General features: G+C 51.6%; 1 protein-coding gene across 1 annotated transcript; it reads right to left on the bottom strand.

Moving 5' to 3' along the window:
- Positions 1-451: 451 nt before the first annotated feature.
- On the bottom strand, positions 452-11,443 carry rps6kc1 (ribosomal protein S6 kinase polypeptide 1). The gene is made up of 13 exons (XM_047022192.1): positions 11,266-11,443; positions 9,516-9,551; positions 8,553-8,673; positions 8,330-8,445; positions 8,163-8,256; positions 8,004-8,063; positions 7,499-7,922; positions 7,046-7,169; positions 6,710-6,808; positions 5,568-5,615; positions 4,920-5,052; positions 2,289-3,926; positions 452-1,224 (listed from the first exon to the last, which is right to left on the bottom strand). Exons 1-13 carry the CDS (start codon positions 11,365-11,367, stop codon positions 1,082-1,084), a joined length of 3,138 nt encoding a protein of 1,045 aa, XP_046878148.1. The 5' UTR covers positions 11,368-11,443; the 3' UTR covers positions 452-1,081.
- Between the last annotated feature and the right edge of the window lie 2,429 nt (positions 11,444-13,872).

Here is a 13,872-nt window from a genome sequence, read left to right on the forward strand (position 1 = left end):
GAAGTCGCTTTCAGACTTATTACAAGCGCCATACGCGTGTACCACACAAGGATTTGAGCAGTGACTTAGCTAGCATGTGAGAGTGCAGGAGACTGGGAGGGAGGGTGTGTGTGAGAGTGAGTAAGGTCCAAGTGTAGCACTAAATCTCTTAAAAGGAACCCTTTCCACTTGTAATGAGTGGGGTAGTGTGATCTGTGCCTTTCAGTACAAAGACAGATACAGGGAACTCTCCCTCTCCCTCTCCCTCTCCCTCTCCCTCTCCCTCTCCCTCTCCCTCTCCCTCTCCCTCTCCCTCTCCCTCTCCCTCTCTCTCTCTCTCTCTGTGTGTGTGTTTCTGTGGCTCTCTCTCTCTGTTTCTGTGTCATTCTCTCTCTCTGTCTCTGACTCTGTGTATGTGTCTCTGTGTGTGTGTGTCTCTCTCTCTCACACACACACACACACAGGCGTTAAGCTGAGAGGCGATGTGGCGTGGTCGTGGTGGACCTCTAGCATGGCAGCCGTTTGTTGAGGCAGCCTTTAAACAGCATGCCAGGCCTCCCACAGGCACGCTCAGGCCAGCGCTGGGGTCAACCTGCGGCAGTCTGGCCCCAGAGCCCCCTCTGCAGGACACCCGCAGAACTACACCCAGTGCCTCTGGACACTGCCGCTTGTTGGCTAACCCTTTCACATTTCTCTTACTAAATAAGAAAAGAAAGAAAACAAACCGAACATGGCAGACTTCAGTTGGTCAACTTAAAAGATAACTCGGCGTGAGGGACAGTGATCGATTTTATGGGACAGAATGAACAAAGAGCACTTTTCTCAGGTCGTGGTCGAAGGGGACACCGTCCCCTTCCGCCGTCATGCTCAAACCGCCCTGTCACTCTCTCACGTGTCAGCGTGGGGCTAACCTCCCAGCCTCCGCCCCTCAGCCTCCGGGGGCAAGCCCCCCCAGCGAGGCTCAGTAGGCCTGCTGCTGACATGGTGCTGGGATGAATGAGGTCTTTGTGGCCCTGGGACTGTGGCCTACTTCTGGCCCTGTGTGGCGGCATACCATTAACCTCCACCGCTTGGGACCAACACCGGCGGCCATTTTAGGACCTCAACATGGAGGCACAGGTCTGTATTTACATGGTGTGTGTGTGTGTGTCTCACCTGGTGCACAGTACATGTTGGCTATGGCCTTCCTGTCGTACGACTCCTCCACCTCACTCCAGCTGCAGAAGTATGTGAGCTCCACGTGACCTGGGGACGAGAGATGTGAACGAGAAGAGAAGGAGGGGAAGAAGAGGGAGAGACAGATGAAAAAAGAAAAATGGCAGGCAGGATTCATTCCAGTCCTAGTTTCTATCCCTACTACCAGCCAGAGTCAATTCACACACACACACGCACCATCTCTGCCAAGCGCCAGTACCCTATAGCAGTCAACGTCGCTCCGAAAGTTAGCTCCTTTTCAGATGACTCCTATCTCTCCCTCCCTCTCCACCCTCCTTGCGTCCCCTCCCCTCCCACCCCGGCCACACTCAAAGCTTTTCTCGAACTCGGCCCCGTGCCTGCCGATTACTCCTGTTTAGCTGCTAACGGCTAACGCTATCATTAGGACTAATGGTATCATTAGCTAGCGGGGGCCATTAGCTTGGGCTAGCCAGACTGATGCACTACACTGCACTACGCTGTTGATGGTCCTTCACAACAATAATCACACACCCGGAGACTAACACAGCCACTCAGCTCATTAGCCAAGTGCTGATAACGAGATAGTGAGGGACGATTACGGGGGGGAGGAAAACAGAAAAAGGGTAAGGGAGAGAGAGATTGTCTGGTGTTCAGGTAAGGACAAGTGGGACAGCCCTCGTTCAGGTGGTCGAACGATCTGCCAACACGACCGGGGAGAGCTTCATTCATGAAGAACCTAACCAAGTCTACACATCAGATTCCACCTATCGGAATTGGGGTCCAATCGGAATTGGCCTATGGTACGTAGCCTTTACTGAACAAACGTGTCCAGCAATTTAAGAAAACCTCCTGGGTCGTGATCATACAATGTGATGAGTGGGGGGGGGAACGTTCAGACGGCTGTTTGAGAGGACGTGTTGAGAAGGGAGTCAGGTGGCTGAGCGGTTAGGGAATTGGGGTAGTAATCAGAAGGTTGCTGGTTCGATTCCCGGCCGTGCGAAATGATGTTGTGTCCTTGGGAAAGGCACTTTACCCTACTTGCCTCGGGGGAATGTCCCTGTAATTACGGTAAGTTGCTCTGGATAAGAGCGTCTGCTAAAAGACTAAATGTAATGTAAGACTGGGCCCCACACCTTTCTGGTTGAGCAGGATGTTGTTGGGGTTGAGGTCGCGACACACCACCCCCTCCTGGTGCAGGCCGTCCAGGGCCAGGACCATCTCCACCGCCCAGCAGCACACAAACTCCTCCGGGATTCGAACCTGCGTCGCCGCCGCCGCGCACAGCTCATCCAGCGCGGCAAACAGGCGAGAAGCGTCTCGGTCCGCGCCCCCCGGCGCCTCCTCGCGACCCGTCACCGCCTCCCCGGACCCCGGCCCGGAAACGGCGGGGATCCCGTTCACGACCCGGTCGGAGCCGACGCTACTCGGGTCCGGGTGGAGGGCCGAGTCTTTGTCCGCGGGAGGGTTCAGAACGGCTTCGAGGCTCTCGTTGAGCGCTTCGGCGAAGAGGAAGTCAGGGTTGGAGGCTGTGGGAGGAGCCACTGGCACGGCGCCGCCGGGGAGAGAGTCCTCATCTGGGCGTTCTGCCTCTCGTCCGAACGCCAGGCCGCAGTCATCCAGCAGGGACACGCAGGGGGGTCGTCCGTCCAACCAGGAGGGGGCCTCCCCCGTCAGCTCCTCCCCTTCCTCCAGCTCGCAGGGCAGCTGCAGCACGTCGGGCTGAGTGAACTTGGGCGAGGCCTTGTGGGCCTCCAGGGCCAGGCAGCCCCCCGTCGAGGCCAGCTCCTCCTCCGGGGCCTCCACAGCCCCGCCCATGACCCCCGGGAGGTTGACCAGGAGGTCGGGGGGCTGGGCCTCGTCCTCCACCGACGCCTCCTTGAAGGAGATGACGGGCACCGACTCGTTGGAGCCCCCGTCGCTGCCGTCGGGCCCCCACGCGTGACCTTTGACCTCGCGGGCCAGCTCCAGGGGCTCCCCGGGGAAGTCGGGCTCCAGGTCCGAGGCGGAGAACGGGGACGGGTTGGAGGAGGGTTTGAGTCGGAGTTCCCCGGCCTCGGGGCCGGCGACCTCGCCGGCGCTGTCCTTGCTGTCGATGCGGAAGAACTCCATGGGCGTGCGTTTGGACTGGTCCAGGGAGAGGGGGGCGGCGGGGGACGGCAGGGGGCTGAACACCTCGCCGTGGTCCGGCGGGTCGCCGTGGGGCCGACGGGCGTCGTCGCTGCCGCCGCCGCCGCCGTCCTCCGTGAAGAACAGCAGCTCCTGCGCGCTGAGCGGCGACAGGCTGTCGTTGCTGAGCGGCGAGCGCGTCCGGGACGACGTGGTCGTGGTCGCCGTGGCGACGGTCACCTCCAACGACGACGCCTCCTGCCCCGTCGAGACGCCCCCCTCCCCGTCGTCCCCCTCCTTCTCCTCGCCTCCCCCCTCCTGCGGCTCGGGCTCCACCTTCTCCTGCTCGTACTCGTTGCAAAGCGTCAGGTAGCTGTTGGTGCATTCCTCCTCGGAGGTGGCTCCGGAGTCCTGGCTGTTCGCCACCCCGGGCGGGAGGCCACTTTTCGGGGGTAGTGCCAAGAGGGCCTCCCTTACCCTCTGGAGCCCCGAACCAGAACCAGAGCCGGACCCGGAGCTGGCGGAATCCAAGCCCAGCTGAGAGGCGCCACGCAGGGGGGAGTGGACCGCCGTGGTGTGGCTCTTCTGGATGAAGGGGATGTCGAAGCTGTCCTCCGGGGTGGAGCTCCTCAGGAACTTCCCGATGTGAGACCACAGCTTCCCCCCTGGGCAGAGAGACACGGAGCAGCACGTCAGCTTGATATATTGTCACGATACCATCTGCATTTCTCAAGTGTCTGTTGGCAGATAACCTAGCACCTCGAGATACACAACAGACAACGATTTTTTTTTTTTTTTTTCACACTACGTCTCACAACCACACACACACACACACAGGCAGCTGTGGGACTGAGCGACTGTGCGACAGCATCTGTTGTGCGAGATGGGGATGAATAGGAGTGGCACGGCGATGGTAATGATGGCAGGGCCAGCCTGATCACTTAGAGAGGGAAAACATCCACATGTTGTACCGGCGAATGTCACTCAGGTCATTGCCTCTGCCTACCTGTCTGTCTGTCTTTCAAATGGAGCTGTCTGTCCGACTGCCCGTCCATCTGACTGACTCTCTGTCTGTCTGTCTGTCTGGAACAAGGCCAGAGCCAAGGAATCTTAGCACCCAAATGACTACAATAACAATCCGTTAGACTCGGTCTCTATTACACACACACACACACACACACATCCAAGCACCGCACACACGCACGGAAAGAAGGAGTCCCAGGTGTTAGCATAGCTAATGAAGCGTAGCGCCACCTGGTATTCAGAATAATGACCTGTGACACACACCTATCTCTATCAAACATCTGTCTACTACAAGGGCAGGGAGGGGGAGAGAGGGAGGGTAGGGGGGAGGAAGAGGAAGGGGGGTAAAAAAAAAAATATACATTGGAGAGGAGAGTTGGAGAGGCATCCGTACAGGGGACGACCCAGATGAAGGGTGGGGTGGACAGGGAGGAGAGGTGGGGAGGGTGGGGTGGGGTGGACAGGGAGGAGAGGTGGGGAGGGTGGGGTGGGGTGGACAGGGAGGAGAGGTGGAGAGGGTGGGGTGGACAGGGAGGAGAGGTGGGGAGGGTGGGGGCAGAGAGAGAGGGTGGACAGACACACAGGGAGCGTCCAGGCGGGCCCCCGCTGAGGGAGGGAGGGAGGAGGGCTCGTACCCTCGGCGTACTGGAGCAGCAGGAAGACGGTGTCTTCGGAGACGACGAACTTCCTCAGCCTCACCATGTGGGGCACGGAGTGAGGCATGATGGTCCGCTTGGTCCTCCCACACTCGCTGCTCTTCCTCAGGCCCTGGGGAAGTGGGGGGGGGGGGGGGATTATGGGACGGGGGGAAGTTAGGGACACGGGGGAGGTGAGGGAGGAGGAAGAGGATGGAGGGGAAAGAGGGGGAAGAAAGGGTGAGAGAAGGAAGAGAAGGGGTGAGAAGTTGGCCCGGCGACATTAGAGGGGTCGACAGCGGAGGGGAAAATGAAGGAGAAAGGCGACATTAACATCAACAAGCCCCACGTTCTCCCTGCCAACCCAACCCAAGCTGCCTAAGTATCCATCAAGCCACATACAGCGGGCGACGCATAAACACATCCACGAATCAATCCATCTCGGTTATTTTCGAAGACCTCAGAAGGTAGTGGAGTGTGTGTGCACGTGCCCGCACTCTGCGTTGGCATCTGGCACACGTGGGGTGAGCAGGAGAGCTGACAGGGACAGGACCATTAGAATCAATTACGCAGGTCACACACACACACACACACACACAGGGACTTATGGCAGCCAATGCACATGCACACAAACACATCAACACTTACTTTGAGAATAAACGTCTCCTGTGTCCTCTTGTCCATGACCAGAAGAACCTGGGAAGATAAGGCAGGTCCATCAACTGGCAGATGATCCAGGAGATGTTACAGAGACAATACAGGCACTAGGACCCAGCAGGACACCATCTCACCCCCGGTTGTCTACGTATGTGTAACGTTGGTGTTGGTCAACTTCTATCCTCTTCTAATCTCTCCCACCCACCCTCCCACCTTCCCTCCCCTCCCTCCCTCCCACCCTCCCTCCCTCCCTCCCTCCCTCTTCTCGTTGACATCTTCATTCCCTCCTCCTTCAACTCCCCTTTTCTCTCTGACATCTCCATTCCTCATGCTCACTCTCTCAGGGGAGAGCTACAGCATATGCGGGTGTGTGCGCGCGTGCGTGTGTGCGTGTGTATGTGCGTAACAGATCAAGAATCACGGTGCATCTGTGTGTGCGTGTGTGTGCCTCTGTGACCCTGAGTGGGCCCCAAACAGGTGCAAGCTAAATGGATATGAATGGAGTTGTGAGTAAACAGAGAGCCGGCGCTAGCCAGGACGCTAATATAATTAAGGCACCAACATCAGGGGTGGGGGAGGAGGAGAGAGAGGGGGGGGGGGGGGGGGGGGGAGCGCGAGGCACAGGGGTGAGGAGCTCTGCCCAGCTGTCCCCTCTGTCCCCCATTAAAAGTGGAAAGAAGGAAGTGGAGGAGAGGACTCTGTGGTTGAGCGTCTGGTACACGAAGCGCCGCCATCTCCCGGGACAGGGAACTGACACCCAGGCCACCGGTCGTAGTTCTTCAGGCCGCTGACTCGTGTCTACATTCATTACCTTTTCCATTGTGTGGAACTACAACATCCAGCAGTGTGCGCTAGCCCTGTGTCAATATTCCCTCAGTGTTATCTTGCGCGGGAGCGGTGTGTGTCGTGTCGAGCATCATTGATTCAGCGCTGCGAGCGTTGATGTCCGATCTGCCTTGCCAAGTCATTTCATGCTCCGGTGGCGAGCTACTTTGTCGACAGCTGTTTGAGAGGAACGGCGACCTGCGCTGACCTTGTGACACCCCCCTTACGACCCAACAAATACACTTAGACACACACACACGCGCGCGCGCGAGCAGGCACACACGGAGCATGTCAATATCTTGTCTAACCTTGTCGATAACGCCCAGGACTCTGTAGGCTGTCAGCTCCTCCGCTGGACTCTGCTGTCCCCCCCTGCTGGTGGGAGCGGAGCACTGCTGCCCCATCGCCTGTCACAAGCAAACAGGACACGTCACCTCATTCAATGCAACAAATAGTAACTGAAATAGAATTATAATGTCGTTTTCACGCGGTTTCTTCTCATCTCGAAGTTTGCGATGGGCGGAATTTGATTTCGAGTCGAATGACTCGTGACATTTTCTGTCAAAATAACGATCTTAGTGTTTTCCCTTTTTTTGTATTGTTTGTATAACCGGTAGCCAATAGGATTGTCTGTAGCTACTCACCACTGCCTGCATTGACCCTTGACCCATGCTGCTTCTCAGGTGCTGGCTGGATATCTGCTCGGCACGCATCAAGTACTCAGCAGTCCGCCTCTTGACCGCTTCACGCCTCGTGGGGCTGGCCTCGCCTGGGGGGGGGGGGGGGGGGGGGGGGGGGGGGGGGGTTGAAGAAGGGAGACATGAGGAGAGAGCAAGGAAGAGAGGAGGAGAGCGAAGAAGGGAGGAAAGATAGAAAGAGGGCGGTTGCAGAGATTTAGGAGTAGGGGAGGGGGGGGGAGGGATTCAAAAGTAGGGACAGATAAGTGTCGTAGAGAAAGACTAGAAAGAGAGAGAGCGAGAGAGAGCGAGAGACAGCTAGAGAGAGCTAGAGAGAGCTAGAGAGAGCGAGCAAGAGAGCGAGCGAGAGAGAGCGAGAGCGAGGAGAGCGAGAGAGCGAGACTTCCACGACCCTTCTACCCTTGCACGCCCTGCAGAAGCAGGTCCACCCCACTACGGTAGCAGGAAAACGCAGCCTGGTAATCCTGCTCCTCTTCCTTCTGCACGGCCAATCGGATGCGCTCGCTGGCCCTGTCCAGGTAATCGGGCTTCACGTCCTTAGCGTTGGCGCTCGCTCTCTTCAGGCTGCCGGGGAACAGCTGCGCTCTGGCGGGCCGGCTGACCTCTGGAACTGGAGTTGGGACTGGGACTGGGGCTGACACTAAGGCTGGGCCGCGGAGGCGATCACGCAGGGAGGGCAGGAGGGGACTGCTGCTGAGGGTGGCGCCCCCAGGAGGCGGTGGCTGGTTTGGGGAGGTGCGTCCCGAGGCCATGCCATCGTCCAGCTCAGCCAGGGAGTCTGTGTCCACAGCCAGGGAGGTCAGGTCGCCGTCACTGGGCCGACCTGGAGGGAGGGAGGAAGGGATTACAAACAGGACGAGAAACCAGAAGACAGGACGACACACAGGCCGACAGACACACTTACCTCCATACTCAGACTGACTGGTCACAGTCAAATCGTCGGCCCCACTGATATCTCTCTGAACTGAGGGGGGAGAGATACACAAAGCTCACATATTCAGCCCATATTCCTTCCACTTGAGATAACAGGACAGATGGTACTGCCAGCTTTGTCTCCACCTACCTTCAGAGCTGCAGTCTGAAAAGCTTTCAGCCAGGAAGTCTGAGAAGGGTTCGGCTGGACCAATTAGCTCAGAGCTGTCTTGGACCTCCCCTCCCTAAAATGAAAATGGCATTCAATCAGATCTGCAAATCTGTGTGTGTGTGTGTGTGTGTATGTGTGTGTGTTACCTTGAAGAAGTCCTGGATGTGCTGACTGCTATAAAGAGCAGGGATGTTGGCAGAGAACTGTAGAAGATCCTCAGAACACTGTCTCCTTTCTTCAATCACTGTGTCTTCAAAACGACCTACACGCACACACACACGTGTGTAGACATGACGTTAAAATGATCATCTGACATAAAATCATCATAATATATTTGTAATCTAGGTTACGGGTTGCCGAGAACCTTACCAAAGACCTTAGCCTTGGCAAAGGGAGGGAAAAGCTCTGATTGGCTGCAGAGATTTCTGTGGAGCTGCCAGAGGTCCCGGTGAAGCTTCCGGAAATCACTATACCTCTTCCAGACTGTTATCTAGGAAGAAAAAGAAAATGAGAAATTAGAAGGCAAACCTTCACTCATGGCATCAGGCACATCCAGAAATCCTAAAATAAGGCCTCAAACCCGAAAATCCGATTTCCAGCTTCCCACCCATCCGCTGAGGTAAACAGTTGATGGATGTAAAGGACATGAGACCAGGCCAAGAGAGGAGCGCTGTAAGAATGAGCGGGTGTCTTCCCAGACCTCTGCGCCTCTCACACTCAGTAATTGGTATCATGCCTGTTGTATTAGGCCTGGATTCAGGCCCGAGCATGAATCATGGCCCCATTCTCTGTGTGTGTGTTTTTTTCGGTGTGTGTGTGTTCTTATTCAAACGCGTCCGCCATCTCCAACATCTAGACATACGATGCCCAAACCTTTCGAATCCTAAACTGTTTGTTGTCACGTACATCGTCTGAGAACGAAACATCGGTCTCACTGACGCGGTGTCATCCTATATACGCATGATTAACCGCGGCCCAACTACGCCATATCACAGCCCCTCCTCCGTCCTCTGTTCTGCCGCACATAGATTCTGTGATGACGCCAGATTAGCACACAATCCCTTATAGTCACCATGGTAACAACCCGGGGTCACTAAGGTCCCCATGAGAACCACATCTAACAATGTAGGGGATTGACCCTGAATGCAAGAGGACCACACATGGACATTTGACAATAAGCAACATGCATTGAAGCCTGCTGTCTGTTCTAGCTTTAAAAGCTCCGGTCACAGCGTTGAGGGATCTCCTTCCAGCACCTCGCTTTCCCCCCCACCTCCTCTTCAAAACCCACGAGACATACGTCATATTTGACAAACGTCTAAAGGTTCATACCTCCTGGACATCCTCTGGGTTCTTTCTGGAGATAATCTGTGGATGGTAGGAAGTGGGGGGGGGGGGGGAGAGGGAGAGGGAAAGAGAGAAAGAGACAGAGAGATTGCCATCAGCAACAGATTCTTCACCCTACCATCCCCATTACCCATCCACACACAGCAACATGCCCCTGCAAAGCTCCGGACCTAAAATGGTGGCCAGGTCGGCTGTGCGCGCTCCCCTAAGGGCTCAGTTGCTGCTGCCTCGGGCGAGTCCTTGGACGTCTATGAGTCCTGAATGAGACCGTCAGAGTGAGTGAGGAGAAGGAGGAGGAGACACTGTCCCACAATGAGGGCATTCTACTGGCCTGGAGTGCTGGTGGTGGAGGGTGGTGGCTTAGTGCAGACGTCACCGCCACCCTTCAAGACCTAGAAGTCCATGCGGTCACTCAGGGAGGCACGCTCACAGCATACATTACACTCGGTCTTATTTGGTGTTCCATTTCTTTTGACTTAACAGGGGATAACCAATCCGAGTGAGGCAGTTTTGGTTCCCTGTTTAGAGTTGTCTTGTGCCAGGGAGCTCGCGTGTAGATTGTGTGTGTGTGTGTGTGTGTGTGTGTGTGTGTGTGTGTGTGTGTGTGTGTGTGTGTGTGTGTGTGTGTGTGTGTGTAATCTCCACCAGATTGACAGTTAGTTTGTCTTTCTGACTGCATCATGAGCCACTTCTACAGCCAACAATACACTATTGTTCCACTGTAACATTTTACAACTAACACTTTAACAATGCTATTGTTCCACTGTAACACTGTAACAATGCTACAGTTACACCCATAACAAACTAAAGGTGGGTGGGTGTAAAGAACTCAGACATAATAATCAATATGCCTTCACAGTAACTTTAATTTAACTCATATCTAGGCAACAGGAGGTGACATACTCTTACAACAAGTTTGATTTTTGCTCTGCTATTTCACATGCAGACCTTATATTCCCAATATTAGGCTATACGAGGACGAAACCTTGTTGTGGCGATTTACAATGAATGTACAATATAGCCTACAGTAGCAATATAACAAAAACACGAAATGAAACTAACAAGCTCTGCTGTTAGACATACTGTAGGGTTGTTGCCTTCATTTTCATCCTTCAGCTGACTAGACAAGACAACCTTCAGCTGCTGGGTTTTCACTGACTTAATCACTGTAGCACTGGGACAAATTCAGTTCTGATGCCAAGTTGCATCTCAGTTGATATTTTAGCCAACAGACTCTCCTTTGAGTTACCCAGCAAGCTAACATTAGCTAGATCACTAAATGAATACGAATCCATAGCCAATTATCGGGCAAACTGGCTACTGTCGCAAGCAATGAAAGATTGTGTCAAGTCACGACAATTCAGAACCAGGACTCGTCGGGTCAAGCTGCACATAAACATTGCTGGAACTGATGTAACACTAAGAGGATAGCTATCGCAAACGACTAGTTAGTTGTGACTGTATTGTAGCATTAGCCAAAGCTTCACTATTGTATTGATTTAGTTGGGTAGACAAGCTTCGTTCGTTGTAAAATAATAGCCAATTAGCAAGCTATCTGGGTCGTTTATATTTGTGATGTCAGCCATTCTAGTAGCATGACAATCATACAACAGTGACTGTTCGGCTAACGTCACTGTGGGTAGCTAGCTTATGAGCTACAGTAGGCTAGGCTACCCGTTTGCTTGACTGTTATTACTAGCACAAGACAGTCATCTGGCTCAACCTGCAGACTTACCCTTGCAGTGACTTTATACACAGTGTAACCTTTCTGGTGCTTTTTTGGGTCCGTGACTGTGTAAAACCGAGCAAGTTCCCCTCTTTCTCGCTGCGATATCATTCTGATTGAAACATAGCCATTAGCTAGCCTGCTTTCAATCTTGGACTAGGAGTAAACAGTCGCACATCCGCCGCTTTCTAGCTGTCTATGGGTGCGTGAGTTGCTAGTAGCTACGAAGGAAGTCCCGCCTCTGTACACAAATAACTAATCAGCCAATCAAATGGCAGCAACTGAATGGATTTAGGCACATTAAAGGCCCGTCTACGGGCAATTAGGGATGTGCATCTCCATCACTGAGGACGATGCGATACAGATCTCGATGCACTGCCAACGATCCGATACATTAAAGATACATGAAAGAAATTACTGTACGATTCACCCCTATTGCGATGCAGTGCAATTCGACACGATGCGATTCAACGAGATGCGATGCGAAATACACATACACATATATGTATGTGGTTATATATATATATATATATATATATATATATATATATATATATATATATATATATATATATAAGCTATAACATTGTAATGATGTGTTTCTTTGTCAGACAGCAAATCATAAATTAACTAAAAAAGTAAACGTTTTACTTCACATAGCCTATTAAACAAAGTCTCTGACAAAAGATCAAATAAAATCAGGCCAGGACCTTGCCTTAAACTAGTCCTTCTTTCCTGTTGTATCTTTTCTTTGAATAAAAAAAAGGGCAAACTATTACTGGCAGTCACAAGCTGCTGTAAACACTGTTATAACACCTCACACACTAAACTGAACTCATACATCCTATTTAAGGTTTTTCTCAATGACTCAGCTATCTCTCGTCTTACTTTGTCGTACACAACAGGGATTTGTTTCTCAGAGAATAGCTTCCTATTCTTGCTAGGTCCACCGGTGAAGCTAGCCACTGACTGCAGCCACAGCTGAATCCGAGGGGGAGGCAGACGTCTCCACACAAATACCATATCAGGGGACTACCTAAATTACCCTAATTTAGGTAGAATAAGCAGTAGTATAATAAGATACCAGAAACCTTTTGTTTTAATTTGTAATAAACAGTCAACCTTATATGTATCCCTGCTTGTATTGTGCATAAAATGTGAATACATCAGAAATGTACCTTGGGTGGGATTTTACTGTATGTTGCAATTTTACACCACTTAAGATGAACATAGTCTACTGTGATAAATGTGCTCCTTCTTGTCTTTAGGCTGGGTTTGGCCAAAGCACTTGTTGACATCACAAGCAATATTTTCCCACCTTCAACAACCTGCTTGTTCTCTGAACTGGCTTATATTGGTTGTGTCACATCATTTAAAACAAGTGAAATCAATTTTGAGTGGTTGTGTTTAGTCAATGACATGTTTTCTCTATTTGTATTTGATTGTTGCCATTTGTGTTTACTAGTATGGATGACATGTGCATAGAGTGCAGAATGTGTTTTAGAAATTAGAATGTGTTTAGAGTTTTGCTGAAAATTCTGAGTGAGATCTGTAAATTGTGTTTTACCGTGTAAAATGGTTTAAGGTATTGACAACAGACAGGCACATGAGTTCAGGCAACTGAGAACTGTGTTCAGCCAATGGGTTTTAGTTTTTTAGCAATGGAGAAATACTGTAATGTAGGCCACCGGCATCACACTCCCGAACAGTAGGTGGCGATGCACGTGCATAACTTTTGAACGTTGGTTGCAACATGCCAAAAAATCAACAAAGAAGATAAACATGCCTTTAACACTATGCTTTATCAGAGCATGTGAGGCTCTGCTTTCGTGTAACCATAGATCTACGGTTAGCTGTGCAATGACAATACGAAAACATGACTATTATTGCCCCCGTTAGAATACTTTTATAAGGACGTGTATGGATAACTTAGTCATTTGTTCATCGTTACAGCACTACAGAATACAATACAGTACTGGCTATCTTTAGGTTGAAAATGGAAGTTGCTGTTGTAAAGCTAGAAGACGATGAGGAAGAGAAACCTTGCACCGAAATTAGTCCTAAAAAGGAGGATGACAAACAGTTTTTAGCAAACACTATTCAGTCTATAAAAACACAGGCTCAAGACAACACATGTTTGGAATCAAACACCTTCAAACATGTTACGATTGAACATGATGTCAAATCAACAAACATTGAAGAGAATAAAGCGATATGGAGGAGACGTTCAACTATGGTGAATATACTATCAAAGGCGAGAAAAGGAAAACGCAGATTAGAAGAAAACACGAGATGCAAGAAAATAGGGATTGATCTGGATGTGGGGTCGGGATTTAAGCAGAAACTTGATTTGCGGTTACTTACGAACGGTGTAATGAAAGAAATCTCAGAGTTTGCCGACAAGCTGTCAACTATTCATTAAAAACACTACATCATAGAAATTCTGGAGTACAATTTCGATATTAGCTTTGAAAACAGTAAACAAAAAGATGAGTTCGCAAATCAAACTTGGATGACACTGGTGAGACTGATGAAACTGTTCTGGAAAGGGAAACGTGCAAGACAGAAGCCTTTTGAATTATCTATGCTTAATCAACCATGGATGCTCGGCCTAAA

The sequence above is a fragment of the Hypomesus transpacificus genome, chromosome 6 (assembly GCF_021917145.1).
Source record: "Hypomesus transpacificus isolate Combined female chromosome 6, fHypTra1, whole genome shotgun sequence".
Taxonomy (NCBI): Eukaryota; Metazoa; Chordata; class Actinopteri; order Osmeriformes; family Osmeridae; genus Hypomesus; species Hypomesus transpacificus.